General features: G+C 45.6%; 1 protein-coding gene across 2 annotated transcripts in view; it reads right to left on the bottom strand.

Annotated features, from left to right (window-relative positions):
- Window positions 1–12,398: 12,398 nt before the first annotated feature.
- rell2 (RELT like 2) overlaps window positions 12,399–17,619 on the bottom strand; it is an 11,693-nt gene continuing 6,472 nt past the window's right edge. For both annotated transcript variants that reach the window (XM_056601093.1, XM_056601094.1), the window contains exons 5-6: window positions 15,185–15,361; window positions 12,399–14,296 (exon numbers count right to left, since the gene is read on the bottom strand). In XM_056601093.1, coding sequence (XP_056457068.1) covers window positions 12,565–14,296; window positions 15,185–15,361 — 1,909 coding nt within the window. In that variant the 3' untranslated portion in view covers window positions 12,399–12,564. The remainder of the gene's footprint in view (window positions 14,297–15,184; window positions 15,362–17,619) is intronic.

The raw sequence follows: 17,619 nt of genomic DNA, 5'->3' as shown, positions 1-17,619 counted from the left end.
ATGCTTTCATTGTCGTCTCTTTCATTAGCATCACACTTAACTGTTATGTCTCTCTCTCTCTTTCTCTCTCTTTCTCTCTCGTCTGTCTGTCTGTCTGTCTGTCTGTCTGTCTGTCTGTCTGTCTGTCTGTCTGTCTGTCTGTCTGTCTGTCTGTCTGTCTGTCTGTCTGTCTGTCTGTCTGTCTGTCTGTCTGTCTGTCTGTCTGTCTGTCTGTCTGTCTGTCTGTCTGTCTGTCTGTCTGTTTCAGTGTCGAGCGCCACCTCCACCTCCTACCCAGAGGGTATCTCCACAGCCCTGACCAAATTGTTTCAACTGCATTCAGTCAAGACAACAGAGCCTATTGGCAGTCGTTCACTGGCAGGGTCAACATGTCTTGGGCCAGGAATGACATTAGGTCTGTTTGATTGATCTGTGACAGATCCCAGCTCGGTCAACGTCTGAATCTGATACAGCAGACTATCACACAGTATTCTAATGCAAATGTGTACTATGTTTTAGTGTGTATAAACTGCGGGCCCGACCGATTCATCGGCCTGCCGATTTAATCGGCCGATTATAGCCTTTTTGAAAATAATCAACATCGGCCAAAAAGACGCCGATTACAACCGATTTTTTTTTTTTTTAGAAATGTTATTGCGCTTAGCATCCTGCAGATTGCGCTCCTACGTGCCTTGCTAACTAACAACTTTAGCTGGAGTAAAAAAGAGGAGATTGAATTTTACCGTACAACATGAAAGCACACTCGCTCAGGCAGCTGCACGCTCACCTCACCAATGTACACAAGACGCGTTGTTTGAGCATGTTGTGCCTGTTTTTCTTTAGTTAGTTATTTATTTTACATTTTACATTACACTCATTTTTGACTGTAAATGTATTCTAAAACACTCAAAGGTTCTGCATTCAATTCACATATTCGTCAAAAGTGTTTAAAGTATATTTAAGGTAACAAAAACGACGTTTTATAGGCTTTTTTTTGTGTTATGTTTTTAATCGGCCGATTAAATCGTAATCGTAATTTGTCTCTGAAAATAATCGGCATCGGCATCGGCACTCAAAAATCAATATCGGTCGGGCCCTAGACACTAGATGTGCCTGGATGACCAACAATACATTTCGACAGGTGGACAATAAGAGGCATGCAGCCTTTCAGTTGATCACAAACAGGGCGTCCAATGTACATATATATCTTTTTGTAGACAATGGAAATTTGAAATTGATACCAATAGACTAGACCAGCAACCACAATGAAGAGATAGCTTGCGTAAAAATCCTCCTTATTACATATATATCTACATTACAGTAGCCTGCGATGCGTAGCTTGATGAAGAGAAATAGCTTATAGCGTATAGCGTCATATACAGTATATATCAAAATATATAGTATATAATAGTAGGCTATGCCAGAAAGGGTACAAAATTGTAGTATGTAGTTGTATATTGTAAAGAATATTGCAGCATTGATTTCTCATTACTTGTGTACTCAGTTACATGAATACAGAAAACCCTGATAAGAGATGATCTAGACCTGTGTAGATCTCTGGGGCTATACGCCCTAACCACAGAGGGTCTACTGATCATATCCACAGAGGGTCATCGTCAGACAAACACTGCTGCCGCCCATCGCTATCTATCGGCCTGCTCTTTTGTTGCGCCAGGGCGTGGGAAGCTGACTCCAGTCGTGAGTTGAGTCTGTACCGGGTCTGTTAAGGCAGACCCATCAGGGACACTCAACAGCTTGTTCTGTCTTAGGTGGTTACCTCTGGGAAAAGAGCATTTTAAAGTGAACACCTGCAACTGTGTTGGGTTCCATCAAGTGCTAGTCCCTGGACTATGATTGAGTTAAGACAATTAGCTGTTCAAACCACTAGTCGGTGCACTTTGGTTGAGGAAAGACAATAAGCTGTTCCAATGTGTTTGATCAGGGGGATTCATCTGGATGTCTATGAAATTAGTTGAAATGATGAATTCTCAAGTTTGTGTTTAATTGTAGGTTGAAAGTTCTTGATCCACTGGACAAATACATTGACATTTTAGGTATTGTGACTGCATTTTTTATATAACCACCAAAACATACGAACGCATCAGCAAAAAAGGGATGGGATGCAAATATCATGTCAACATTAAAATATGAAAATGTTTTGCGAGAGTGGAATTATGACATTCACCCACAATGATTTTGTTAAATTAGAGATTTTAGCAGGGGTTCTCAACCAGCGGGCTGCAGAGCCACAGAGCCTTGACCACAGGGCTGCAGAGATTGAGAAATGACTTGCACAAAATTCAAATGAGAGGCTTTCACACCAGTCCCAACCCCACTTCTCTATCATGCTTAAGTCTTCATGCAACTATTGTTCAATAAATACTTGTGGTGATTTTTGTGTATCAACGGGAATAAATGTGGCCATTCAAATGCTGAATAGTGCATCGGAGATGAGATTGTAGCTGTGGTGTAGAAACAGAAAAGTGGGAGGCTTGCTAATGGCGCATACGTGCCGACGTTGGAGTATCAACATATTTCTGGAGAGCAGAAAACCCTCTTGTTTTGGTGGATACAAACAGCTAATAATGGCCATTAAACAGACCTCTTTGGTGAGCCTTTTCAAGGGTAGAGGAGATAAAATGCACGAGGATGACAAAAATGAGAGTGGTGAATCCCAGTCAGCCAGGGGAAAAAAATTGTTTTGAAACCCCCCTCATCTGGAAATGCAGCTGCACTGCCTGCATTGTTTCTTGTGGCTACCTGTTTTGCAAAGGCCGAGAAGCCATTTACCATCGGAGATCAATTTATTTGATGACATGTCTGCAGAGAAATCTGTTTGAGAGGCTCATTCAGTCTCTGGAGTGCAATACAATTTGATGAATCAACAGACTTGGATAACAAAGCAATACTGCTCGTCTATAAATCAAGATGATTTCCAGGAGGATATGGTGTGTTACATGCCAGGGCAAAATAACACGACAGCGGCTGAGATCCTCAAGGCGTTGATATATACATGACAGGCAAACTGGACTGGCCCTGACTTCACCACCATCAGGACGTCCCAGCCTGTGAGTCGACCCACTGGGTCCTTCATAGAGAGGTGGTCCGAAAGTTGTACATCCACCTTCACACCGTATTGAGTGATGTGATTAAAGTTGTGAATCACATCAAAGCACACACATTCAACCCACGCCTGTGTGAGCAGCTATGTGAGGAGATGGATGCAGAACACAGGCAACTTCTGTCTCACACAGAGCTTCATACAAGTTTGAAATACAGTATTCCCCCGAGATAGGGAGATAATGAGCTACAAGGGAAAAGGACAATCTTTCTTTAAACTGGCTGATAAAGTATCTGCCTCTCAAGAAAAAAATTGAGTGGAGAAGGGTTTAATGACATCTTTCACAGCTTGTCAGAGTGTCCTGGAGAGAACGGGGATGTGAACTTCCGACAGCTGGTCGCGATCACCTGAACACACATTTGCCAGCCCTATCCCATCTGTCCAGCAGGGGCACATGTTTATTGACGCCAGGAATGACGGTTAACTTAAAGATATGTTCAAATCATCGTTATCATTGGAATCATTTTGATTGCATATCAAGGCTGAATACCCGACCTGGCTACACTGACCCTAAAGACACTGACCCTGAAGGCACTGGCCCTGAAGGCACTGGCCCTTAAGAAACTGGCGCTAAAGACACTGGGCCTAAAGACGATGGGCCTATAGACACTGGGCCTACAGATATTGGCCCTGAAGACCCTGGCCCTGAAGGCAAGGCTAGGCAACTTTATTTATATAGCTCTATTCATACATGAGGCAGACTCAAAGTGCTTCACATTCACAAACATTGTCATGCAATAAAATAAAAAATAATCGATAAGTGAAAGAAAAAAATAGTCAAAGAAAAATAAAGGCAAAGTTAAAAAAGCATTTTAGAAAGTGCAATGTATTTAAGTTCAGATCAGCAGTCTCTCTGGTACCCATGTCGGGACTCCAACCCGACCTAAAGGAACTTGGTCCTTTCTCTGGGACTCCAACCCAGATTCTGGGACTCCAACCCGGATTCAAGGACTCTAACCCAGACAGAACCCGGGTCTCAAACCCTTCAAAGTTCATGTATCTCTCTGGTACCCACGTCGGGACTCCAACCCCACCTAAAGGAACTTGGTCCTTTCTCTGGGACTCAAACCCGGATTCTAGGACTCTAACCCAGACAGAACTCAGGTCTCAAACCCTTATCCCTTCAACAGTCTCTCTGGTATCAGATCATGTAATCTCTGGTAAAAATAGAAAATAAAGGCAAAGTTAAAAGAGCATTTTAGTAATGAAAAAGAAAATAAAGGCAAAGTTTAAATTCTTAAGACTTTTTTTATTTTTTATTTGAAGATTCTTTTTTTGGGAGACCAGTAAGTAGACCATTGCAGAAATCAAGATTACTAGTGATAAAGGCATTTACACGTTTTTGTAAGTAATTGGTCGACATGAGCCCTCTAAGTCATGCTACGTTTTTAAGGTGATAATATGCAGATTTTGTAACTGATTTGATGTAACTGTCGAAAGGTGAATCTGAATTCATGATAACCCCTAGATTTCTGGCACAAAAGGTGAAGGTGTTGGGTAACTTTAAGCCTTTCCGTTTTAGCAACAAATACAATTATCTCGGTTTTGTCATTTAGTTGAAGGAAGTTTCGGCACATCCAGTCTTTGACTTGCTCAATGCACTGGCACAGCCGATCCAAGTAGTTCCTATTTTGTAGGTAGGAAGACACTGGCCCTAAAGACACTGGCCCTGGCCCTAAAGACACTGGCCTGGCCCTAAAGATACTGGCCCTGGCCCTAAATACACTGGGCCTAAAGACACTGGGCCTGGCCCTAAAGACAATTTCCGATGACATACCTGTGAAGCTGGTTCTTCCACGATGAACGCCCTAAAGACACGATTACGGAGTAAACTAAATATTCCAAACCCACTGCAACTGTCTCATCTCATCTCATCTCATTTTCTTCCGCTTATCCGGGGTCGGGTCGCGGGGGGAGCAGCTCAAGCAGGGGGCCCCAGACTTCCCTTTCCCGGGCCACATTGACCAACTCTGACGGGGGGATCCCGAAGCGTTCCCAGGCCAGTGTTGAGATATAATCTCTCCACCTAGTCCTGGGTCTTCCCCGAGGTCTCCTCCCCACTGGACGTGCCTGAAACACCTCCCAAGGAAGGCGCCCAGTGGGCATCCTTACCAGATGCCCGAACCACCTCAGCTGACTCCTTTCTAAGTAAAGGAGCAGCGGCTCTAATCCGAGTTCCTCACGGATGGCTGAGCTTCTCACCCTATCCCTAAGGGAGACGCCAACCACCCTTCTGAGAAAACTCATCTCGGCCGCTTGTACCCGCGATCTCGTCCTTTCGGTCATCACCCAGCCCTCATGACCATAGGTGAGGATAGGAACGAAGATCGACCGGTAGATCGAGAGCTTTGCCTTGCGGCTCAGCTCTCTTTTCGTCACAACGGTGCGGTAAAGCGAACGCAATACCGCCCCCGCTGCTCCGATTCTCCGGCCAATCTCACGTTCCATAGTACCCTCACTCGCGAACAAGACCCCGAGGTACTTGAACTCCTTCACTTGGGCTAAGGACTCATTTCCTACCCGGAGTAAGCAATCCATCGGTTTCCTGCTAAGAGTCATGGCCTCAGATTTAGCGGTGCTGATCCTCATCCCAGCCGCTTCACACTCGGCCGCCAGCCGATCCAGTGAGTGCTGAAGGTCACAGGCCGATGATCCCATGAGGACCACATCATCCGCAAAAAGCAGTGACGAGATCCTCAGACCACCGAACTGCAACCCCTCCCCACCACGACTACGCCTCGATATCCTGTCCATGTATATCACAAACAGGATTGGTGACAAGGCGCAGCCCTGGCGGAGCCCAGCACCCACCGAGAACGAAACTGACTGGCTGCCGAGGACGCGAACACAGCTCTCGCTTTGGGAGTACAGGGATTGGATGGCCCTGAGGATAGACCCCTTTACCCCATACTCCCGCAGCACCTCCCACAGTTTCTCCCGGGGGACCCGGTCATACGCCTTCTCCAGATCCACAAAACACATGTAGACCGGATGGGCATACTCCCAGGCCCCCTCCAGGATCCTTGCGAGAGTGAAGAGCTGGTCCGTAGTTCCACGTCCGGGGCGAAAACCGCATTGTTCCTCTTCAATCTGAGGTTCGACGACCGGCCGAACCCTCCTTTCCAGTACCTTGGAGTAGACTTTACCAGGGAGGCTGAGAAGTGTGATACCCCGGTAATTGGCACACACTCTCTGGTCCCCCTTTTTGAACAGGGGAACCACCACCCCGGTTTGCCACTCCTTTGGCACTGTACCCGACTCCCACGCGATGTTGAATAGGCGTGTCAACCATGACAGCCCCTCAACACCCAGAGCCTTTAGCATTTCTGGCTGGATCTCATCAATCCCTGGGGCTTTGCCACTGCGGAGATGTTTGACTACCTCAGTGACCTCCACCAGGGAAATTGACGACGAAACACCATCAACCTCGAGCTCTGCCTCCAACATAGAGGGCGTGTTATTCGGGTTCAGGAGTTCCTCAAAGTGTTCCTTCCAACGTCCGACGACCTCCTCAGTTGAGGTCAACAGAGTCCCCTCCTTACTGTACACAGCTTGGACGGTTCCCCGTTTCCCCCTCCTGAGGTGCCGGATAGTCTTCCAGAAACACTTTGGTGCCGACCGAAAGTCCTTCTCCATGGCCTCTCCGAACTTCTCCCACACCCGCTGCTTAGCCTCCGACACGGCAGCAGCTGCAGCCCTTCGGGCCTGTCGGTACCCTGCAACCGAGTCAGGAGTCCTCCAGGATATCATATCCCGGAAGGCCTCCTTCTTCAATCGGACGGCTTCCCTGACCACCGGTGTCCACCACGGTGTCCGAGGGTTACCGCCCCTTGAGGAGCCTAAGACCCTGAGGCCACAGCTAGCCACCGCAGCTTCAGCAATGGAGGCTTTGAACACAGCCCACTCCGGCTCAATGTCCCCAACCTCCACAGGAATGCTAGAAAAACTCTGCCGGAGGTGTGAGTTGAAGATACCTAGGACGGGGGCCTCCTCCAGACGTTCCCAGTTCACCCGCACTACGCGTTTGGGCTTACCAGGTCTATCCGGAAATTTCCCCCATTCCCTGATCCAACTCACAACCAGATGGTGGTCGGTTGACAGTTCCGCCCCTCTCTTTACCCGAGTGTCCAAAACATGCGGCCTCAGATCAGATGACACGATCACAAAATCGATCATTGATCTTCGGCCTAGGGTACTCTGGTACCAGGTACACTTATGAGCACCCTTATGTTCGAACATGGTGTTTGTTATGGATAATCCATGACTAGCACAGAAGTCCAATAACAAACGACCGTTCGGGTTTAGATCAGGGAGGCCGTTCCTCCCCACCACGCCTCTCCAGGTGTCTCCATCGTTGCCCACGTGGGCGTTGAAGTCACCCAGCAGAACTACGGAGTCCCCTACTGGAGCCCCATACAGGACTCCATTCAGGGTCTCCAAGAAGGCCGAGTACTCTGAACTGCTGTTTGGTGCATACGCACAAACAACAGTCAGAGTTTTCCCCCCTACAACCCTTAGGCGCAGGGAGGCGACCCTCTCGTCTACCGGGGTAAACTCCAACACCGCGGCGCTCAGCCGGGGATTTATGAGTATCCCCACACCCGCCCGGCGCCTCACGCCCTTGGCAACTCCGGAGAAGAATAGAGTCCAACCCTTATCCAGGAGTACGGTACCAGAGCTGAGACTGTGCGTGGAGGTAAGCCCCACCAGATCTAACTGATAGCGCTCCACCTCCCTCACAAGCTCCGGTTCCTTTCCCCACAGCGAGGTGACGTTCCACGTCCCCAGAGCTAGCTTCTGCCGCCCGGGTCTGGTCCGTCGAGACCCCTGACCTTCGCTGCCACCCATGTGGCTGCGCACCCGACCCCAACGGGTCTTCCCACAGGTGGTGGGCCCATGAGATGAAGAGAGGGGGGGTGCCACGTAGTTTGTTCGGGCTGTGCCCGACCGGGCTCCGTGGCAAACCCGGCCACCAGGCGCTCGCCATCGAGCCCTCCGTCTGGGCCTAGCTCCAGACGGGGGCCCCGGGCTTCCTCCGGGCCGGGTCACATCTCCTCTTTTTTCGATATTCATTGAGGATTTTTGAACCATTCTTAGTCTGGCCCCTCGCCTGAGACCACTCTGCCATGAGAGACCCTACCAGGAGCACAAGGCTCCAGACAACACAGCCCTCAGGTTCCCAGGGACACGCAAACCTCTCCACCACGATAAGGTGACGGTTCCAGGAGAGGCACTGCAACTGTCATTGAGTCCAATCACTCCTCGGTATATGACGAGGTTGTGTAAGGGGAACAAGCACAGGAGACACATTGAGTGAGTTGTAATATTTATTATCATCATTTTTTTCTCGTTGTTTCTTTTATTCCCATTTCATTGAAATGGTACTTACAGCAATGCGTGTCTGGTATTCACAGGTGCCATTCATTACATCATAGCGATGGTTTGGAGGTTACTATCCCCTATCTTTGATGCCTGAAAATATAACCGGTTTCCAGACAGTAAAAAGCTTCCTGGAACACCTGACAGTTTGAGTGGTCTCGCTGCCCATTCATGGACCACTGAATGATCATTATTTATACGGGTTTGACTTGGCACAATCAGTATATCTTTGATGCTAGTAAAAATGTTAGAGAACTGACTGTTACTGTCTATCAATAAAACTGTGTTTTTATTTTAATAATGTTCCTACAGTAAAGCTTTGGTCTTTGGATTTTGCAAAGAAGAAATTAGTTTGCAAACACCTTAAACCCTCAGGACATTTTCACAAAAAAAACGCTTATTGCATACTGTGAACAGACGATGAAGCTCATCTTTAAGTTATTATTGCCTTGATGATGACACTCTTATTGTTAGACTTTTTCGACCTTTACCGTCTATTATAACAACTGTTTATGTTATTAATAATGGCTTGGTTTGCGTCCAGTTTGCTGCTGAGCGACCCCTACTGGTACTTGTCAGCATAGATAGTAATGAAGCCAGAGATGTTGAACCTAAATGACACCAACCTGTTAAAATAAATAAACCAAAAATATATTTTTCAAGTCAATTAATAACACAACTGCCTCCCTCTTCCTTCCGCCACAGAGATCCCTCATCAGATCAGAATCCCTTCCCTCTTTCAGAGACGTTCAGCAGGACTCTCATGTTGACGGAGAGCAACTTAAAGGAAGAGGCTGAGACTACCGTTACTGTGAGCTCATTAAAATCACCTTGCTCAATATGGTATATATTACACAAGGCACGGTCAAAGTGAATATCAATCACTCGGTTCGATAGCGGTAACCATGGGCTGAGATATAGTGTCCAATATCCCAGCTGAAGGCTGAATTGATTACATATTGGACAGATTGCTTGCAGTCTTTGTAGATGAATACAGCAGTGGGTCGTGTGAACAGAAAGCACCCATACTCATGAAAAGGATCAGATCTGCACATTTCTCTTATTTCTTTAATCCATTTCCAATCCAAAGTGTCCAGATTAATCAGAATCACTTTATTATTACCACAGATTCATTGTGTTCAATATCTTGACAATTTAATCTGGAGGTTCCAACATATTTCCATAATCAAAAGCAAAACGTATATTGCATATTGACATCGACACGAAAAAGGTGGACTTGATAATGTAATTCCTTTCATTGTGACAAAACATAAAACATATTATATTGTCATGTTCAACAGCGTTAAATCTTTACGTTATTGCGTGTATTGTGAACATTGTGCTAAAGGTTAATTCCTTGGATAACCCTGTTTCTATATGAAGAGAGCCTTCTCTTCATATCTCAGTGAACACAGCACGTGAATACAGAGCTGTTCCCAGACGCTTCATCTAGGACAAACACAGGGATCACCTATGGCTGTTTGTCTACTACTACCACGGTGGCCCTGGGAAACGGCCCTCGTGAGTTCTGAGTGTACTGTACATGTGACTGTGGTACATGTGCCTTACGTGTGATTATTACCCCCCAAATGTGTATACACTCACACAAAGAAAAGAAAGCTATTCTAATGATTTCTAATAAAGCACACAAATATGACTTTTCATTCCTTATAATCTCAGTGTTCCAATGGCTTTCAATATATACTGCGTAAGAAAAGTGCCTTCTGCATCAATCCTTTTCCCCTAGAGCTGCTTTAAACGGCCCATTATGTAAAGGTACCACCACTTAAGAGAGACATTGTGTAGAAGTTATATATTGATAGTGATGCAGACACAGAGCCAGAATACCAACATGAAATAAATCCAAAGATGTCAGGAGGAATTACATTTTCGCCAAGTATAAAACGTAACTATAGCTTTTTTGTTTGATGTTTGCTGGCAGCATAAAAATACCTTTAAGAGAAAGGAAACGCATACAAATTCTGACGGCAGGCTAAAAGAGATTAATGTCAGGATTTCTCTAGAAAGGCTGGGAAACTGTATGACGTCCAACCTCAGTAATGACGGTTCCCTACAAGACACCCTCTTCACCAACTCCTGACACCAAAAGACATCTGATGTTGTAGCAACGACACCCTGATAATACTGTGATATTAAACTCACTAAACCTACAGCTTAAATGAACCCAAATTGCTGGTATGCGTGTGTTTACTTGTACATTTACGATTAAGTAAAGGTGCAATGTTCAAACCATGAGGCTTAAAAAAATAATTTAAAAAGAAATGTTTGTTCATGTGACTCCATCCTCAAACATCGACAGATTACAGATTGCTAAATTGCAGGCACACACATTCACAGTTTACAAAGAGACGTTTGTTTATGTGTTGCTTATCAACCAGATTATACTTGGAGTTATAGTACCTTGCCCTATTCTCGGACCCTTCCTGAGAATCATAAAACACCAAGTGTTGCCTTGCAAGAGACTTACATCAAAAGTGTAGAATAGAGGGCTTGTGAAGACAATTTCTATACAGACGTATAATAGGTTGAATAGTGAACTCAGTCCTTGTCCTCAGCCCTACTGTTGATTGCTGGCCTTTCCTTTTGTTTGCAAAAAAAAAAACAGGTTTGTGTTACAGCAAGTTTATAGCGTTTAAAACTAATTCAGCATCTTGAATTGGGATAAGAACCCCGCTAGCCACGTCATCTACACATAATGCAATTATATGACATAAACACCAGATATTTCATTGGAATGTCTTGAATATTTTTATCTGCCACAATTTCTCAATGATTCTATTTTCAACTGCCAATTTTGAGGTCCTTTATTTCATTTAGCAAGTTTAGTTCTGTCCATGCCCACATGTTTGGAATTCTTCGATAATTATTTCACAATAACTCATAATACTCCATGGTTGTTCCCTCCTTTTAGCTGTTGCCATAGCAATTTGCGGACAATTTAGCAGAGATCTAAAATTACATTAAATGGCAAAAGAAAACATCCAAAAAGTAATGAAAATGAACAAATATGGCGGATCCACCAAATATCGTTGGGGAGTACTTTTTCACGAAAAGACTCGTTGCAGTTTAAGTGTTGATCTTTAAGTCTGGATACTGGATTATGTTATGATAAAATTAGCGGACAAACAGAAAAATATTGGGAAGACCTCTTTGGCCTTGCTATATAGCCTGGCTATACTCATATCACAGACCAATGTGGTCCTTTTGGAATAACAGGACTTGGCAAGTTTTCCAATTGAGACTTAATTGTGGCTCAGTGTTATATGTACAATACATTCGCAATGGTGACCTACACATTTACCAGATTGATGTTTCAGGGGAAACATACACATTGTTTGTTTATGTCCCATGTGAGCAGTAAAAGCTGAACTATTTGTAGCAGTTATAGGTTAAACTAGTTGGAGTAACAGATCCTCTGATAGGTATGTGTTAAGCTATACTGGGGTTAGATATGCTTTAATAATTTAAAACTAGCTTCAATTGTTCAGACAAGATTATCAATACATAAGAACACCAGTGCCAGCACTCACAATGCTATCACTGCATTTACATATTGATAAATGAGCACCATGGTTATGTCGTTATTCATTACAGAGCACTCACAGTGTTGTGAGCCCCATAGCTCCAACTTTTGGTCAAAGAAGCTCATATTAGCTCTCTAAGCTAGCAGCTAGTGGCAGACGTAAGAGCTTTAAAGAGCCTAAATCTGCTGGCCAGCCAGGCGGCTCGTATTCACAACAACCCTCACCAGTGTTACATAGCATTGTTAAATAAACATTTTATAAAATACATGATTATGTGGGATACATTGTTTACTTTTCATCGTTTAGCTGCTTCCATCTCCATCGGAAGCAATATATTAATTCCCCCCCCCCCCCCCCCACACACACACCCTTGTTCCCACGAGATGACATTTGTTATCTCTTGTTTCTTCTGCTGTGATTAATAGTGTTGTTCAGGGTCAGCCTTCTATTTATTCCACTCTGTTCCTTCACTTGCAATGCAACACATGGTTGTCAGTCCTGGTCTTCTATGTTGGCGGCCCATCATGTCTTAATTCCCTGTTAGTTATCATCCTGTACAACCTCTTGTAGGTCTTTCATCTCTACAATGTCATCCTTTCCTTGGCTCACCGATGGCACTACAAGCACTGTAGAAAGCTCTTTGTCCAGCGTCGTAGTTTGTACAGACCCTGAAACTGAAGAGTATCCTGTCTTAGTGACAGTTGGACTAATATCAACCTTTTCCAAGTCCCTCTTAAGGTCAGAAGTCTCACCGGTCTCTTCTTTTGTTGTCAAAATAGAAGGCTCTCCCTCCTCCAGCATAGTCACCACAGAAAATTCCCTTTTTCTATCTGGGCTAGCTTTGACAATGGATACACTACTCATTCTTCCCTCTTGGGGCAAGGACGGGGAGCGTGACTGCTCTGGAGACACGGGTCGACTGCTCGGTCCGTCCTTACCCAGCGGGGCACAAGGGGAAGCCAGAGAAGCACTGTGAACATCTCCTGCGGATGCACATGGGAGCTGGTCGGGTTCCGAGGCTGAAGAGGCCACACTAGTGAACCTTCCTCTAACATGAGGCAAGGCGTCACGTGGTGAGGTCTGGGTAGACCCCGGAGAGAGGATAGCAGAAGGGGTTGGAGAGGGGGACATGGCACTGGCGTTTGTGGTCAGGGTGAGTGCAGGAGAAGGGGTGCGGGCTAGTAATGGGCTAGGGATCCTACCGAGGCTTAAAGAAGCGGTAGGAGATTGGTTAGACCCACTCAAGACGGAGGTCAGTTGAGGGATGTGCTTCAAACCAGGGGAGGCTGAGGGAGTTTTGACTGGCTCCGTAGGGGCGTTTCTTGAGTCATGTGGCGGCGGGGTAAGGCTCTGTGCGAACACTGCACTTGAGGTAGGCGTTCTCAGTGACGCCGGGGACGTGGTTTGGACTGGGAAGAGTGAGGTAGGAGACAAGCCAAGAGTCATGGAGGCTAGGCTCCCTCCGATGCCCGGATCTGCGTCCAGGCTGGATATGGAGTAGGGGCTGGGTAGGGTACCGCTGGGTAGAAGACCCTCACTGGAAGAGGCCGTGCGCTGAGGGGCAGCAGCAGAAGACGTCAGCCCGGAAGCGACTCCAAAGCCGGGGGCTATGGGTGTCGAGGTCTGTTGTGGCCCAGGTGAGTACACCTCCGCCGACTTCTTCTCCTCCCTTGCCGTCCCGGGGGAAGGGCTTTGTAATGTTCGTCGGGTTGGGAGAGAGGTGGGAATGGCTAAGGAGCTGGGGACGGGGGTCTCTTGAGCCGCGGCACCCACTGAGGGTTCTGTCGTCGGCCCGTCCGGAGGCTCGAGGCCGCGGGGGCTCGGAGAGCCAGCCTCAGTGATACCCTTCAGGGGCACGGAGTAAGGGACCTCTGTCGCCGAGTCGGTTTCTAGGCAAGTCGGCAGCTGTTCCTCAAACACTACGGGCGCCTGCTTCGAGAACTTCACTCCGCCCTCCCTCAGACCTCCTAAAACCCGTCCCCCAGGAAGGGACGCCGTCTTCATCCCCGCCGGGTCACTTCCTCGCCTCCCAAGGCCGAATATGGTCAGGCTCTTCCTGCGTTTGCCCGCGTTTGGGACGGCCCCGTTGGAGCTCTCCGCGGGCTGCTTGACATCCTTGAACATGTTCCTCAGGTTGAAGCCCCCTTCCTTGGGGTCATCAGCGCCGTCCTTTGGATCCTTGCTGTCTTGCGATTGATTCAGTTGGTCTCCAGAGTCGGCCATTGGATTAGGGCTTCCTTGGAGCTTCTTGTCCGTGTGGATCACCCGGAATCTAAAGGAAGGACACACAACACAAGAATGAAGGATCGTTTTTTACCTCGGCATATGACGAGGTTGTGTAAGGGGAACAAGCACAGGAGACACATTGAGTGAGTTATTATCACCATTTTTTTCTCGTTGTTTCTTTTATTCCCATTTCATTGAAATGGTACTTATAGCAATGCGTGTCTGGTATTCACAGGTGCCATTCATCACATCATGATCATAGCGATGGTTTGGAGGTTACTATCCCCTATCTTAGATGCCGAATAATATAACCGGTTTCCAGATATTAAAAAGCTTCCTGGAACATCATATCTTATGATCTAGGCCCTCATGGAAGAGTGACATAGCAACACAACTTATTTGATATGGTGATAAATATAACCATTGCATTCATTTCTTTGTCTTACATGATGCATCTGCTTTTCAAATTGCTTTTCTGTGTACTGCGTACTGATAAACTGTGTGAAAGATCTTGAAGGATATATAGACCCTTTAACCGATAGAATGTATGTATGGACTGTATATATCATTATGTTATTCACTTAATAATAATGGTCCACTTCTTTGCACTGTTCCCGTTATATTTCCAAAAGATTTGATCAAGAATAATAAGAGATAAGAGCCTTTTCAGAGAGGCGTCTTTGTAAGACACAGTGTCCCTCAAAGATGAGGTCTGCTATGTACCAAGACACGGCTAGCAGACAGAAGTTGTGAAGATAACTACCCTCGCCCTGTTACATTAAAAAGCTGATAGCTAGTGTGATGAGCAAGACCTGTGATGAGCAAGACCTGTGTTTGACCTACGATGACACCTCTGAGAAAGGGTCTGTTCCTTTATAATCTAACCCGAAACCACGACCACATTCACCGCTAACGACCAGGGGTCCGGTCCTACCTGCCGACGGAGAACACCGTCTGCTCCCCGGGTTTCTTGGGCTTGGGGGTGCGGCTGCGGCGCCGGCCCTTCTTCACACGGCCCTGAGCACACAGGTGACACGAGTTCCGGTCGCTCCCAGAATGCACCGTGTGGTGGTGGGGAGGGATGCCGCCGAGGGACTCCTTCCGCAGTAACCTGGGGATTGCCAGCACACGGAATGCGTGTGGATGAATGACTCCAGTGGGTGCATGATTTGGAAGGTGATTTATGTTAACATAAAGAGGCTGCGCAGGCATGTACCTAGCTCGATGCGTCACCGCTAACACAAACAGATCAGTTTCCAGCTAAGACCTCCCAATGACTTTGACTGAGAGCCTTGTCCTTGTTTATTGTTCCTATAAATAACCGCCAGAAAAACTGCCACAACAGCAAGGATTATAGTGTATATCTATACATATGATATATATCTATAAGTAATATATGTATATATATATATATATATATATATACAATGTATTGTATTCAGTTTTGTTAATTTATATGTAAGAGAAAAATCTATTGCCGAAAGCTATACTTTGAGACAATGATCATACTTAATTATTACCCTTCTGTGCTACTTGGACTTTATGTTTTTATACTTTGGAGGACTCTTATTAATTTGCTCTTCAACATTTCGAGGCACATTTTGAATCTGTATCTTCACATGAAGGATGACTTAGTACATGACTTTTGATACTTTATCGAATACTAGAATATGAGATTATGCAGAGTACGCAAGTATATATCTTAGCTCTATGGCTATATCTTACATCACTGGGGGGGTCAATAAATCCACCATAGGAGACATTGTCCCTCCACATGACAAAAACTGTACCAGAGCATAAATATATCATAACCTTGACTCAGCAGAGGCACCCTGCCAGGGATGAGTCAGCAAAATGACAGCCCCCCCCCCCCCCACCCTCAGTGGGGGGGGATTTAAAGGGCCACACACGTCTTTCTAGATTGGGACTTCATTGCTATAGTTTTCTTTTGATCATGTATTCGAGAGCTGCTGACTGTTCTTTTTGTGTAAATAATGTATGCGCTAAATCCTGTTGCAGTGTATAATACCACTTAAATAAAACATATTTAAACAGTGTATTTCTAAGTATCTCATTGGGGTTCTGACTGAGAGACAAGGAAGAGAAGAGAGAGAAACACACAGACGGAGAGCAAGCAACCGCCTGAACCCTTGAGCAAGCAGACCTGGGCATGTGGCCGTGTTGAAGCACTAGCACTCCACATATCTGGAGCTTTCATTTTCTGATTCACTTTTAAAATCTACACTTTAAGTAAAGTCAACAACCTAAACCTTAATAGGAGGAAAATATAGGCAATATGGTGGCGTAGGTTTGTTCCAGTAATTAGGAAGCATAGGAAACATCTTAACTATGTACTTAGGTCTGGTCGGTGTAGGATATCCTATGAGGCTATGCAGCACAAGGCCCAATTAAGTTAATCTTTAAAATCGCATGTGTTTCTGTTCCTAACTACTAATTATCATAGTAATAGACGTAGTTCCAATGTCACCTTTTTGCACACGATGGTAACACAACCTGGTAACTGTGGCTCAAATTCCCCTAGTAGGTAACGAACAGGAACGCCTCCAAAACAAGTATCAAGGGTATAGAAGCCTCCTAAACAGGTTCCAAGGGTATAGGGAGCCTCCTAAACAGGTACCAAGAGTATAGGAAGACTCCTAAACAGGTACCAAGAGTATAGGAAGACTCCTAAACAGGTACCAAGAGCATAGGAAGACTCCTAAACAGGTACCAAGAGTATAGGAAGACTCCTAAACAGGTACCAAGGGTAAAGGAAGACTCTCTGCATTGAGCCTGGGTCGTGATGTATAAGCTGCCAATGAGTGTGAGACACACCCTGTTGTGTAAGTGCAGCTGCAGTCAACTAATGCAGGAGAGCGAGAGCGAGCGAGATCAAATTGCAGCAGCACCTTGAGAAAAACCAGGTAAAGTATTCTTCAACACCTGTAACTAATATAATGGCCTAATAAATAGACCTTGGAGTTACGGGCTGGTGGGGAGGAACTCAACACAAAGCAAGATCGTTTTACCTGCATTGAACACAAAGACGATATACAACGCATGCATACAACGAAAGAATAAAAAGGAACGGACAACAATGGAGGGAAACTGGGCCGCTTAAAGCAGAACGCCACGTTTGTTTGAATTATATGACTCCCCTGTATAACATGCTATTGCACGCATATTAAGTGGTTTATATGCTGCTGATTAAGCACTTGGTTGAATATGTTTATGCGAACAATTGTCGCCACGCCAATGGATTTCTTGTGCATAATTTGTGCATAAATTCCCCCAAAATTCTCCATTCCACATGATTTGGCAATCATAATCCGATATTTATTTATATATATTAAGCTTAGTGTCACTATG

The sequence above is a fragment of the Gadus chalcogrammus genome, chromosome 10, assembly GCF_026213295.1.
Source record: "Gadus chalcogrammus isolate NIFS_2021 chromosome 10, NIFS_Gcha_1.0, whole genome shotgun sequence".
Lineage (NCBI taxonomy): Eukaryota > Metazoa > Chordata > Actinopteri > Gadiformes > Gadidae > Gadus > Gadus chalcogrammus.
Note: the sequence above shows the minus strand (reverse complement) of the source record. Positions and strands in the feature narration are given on the sequence as shown.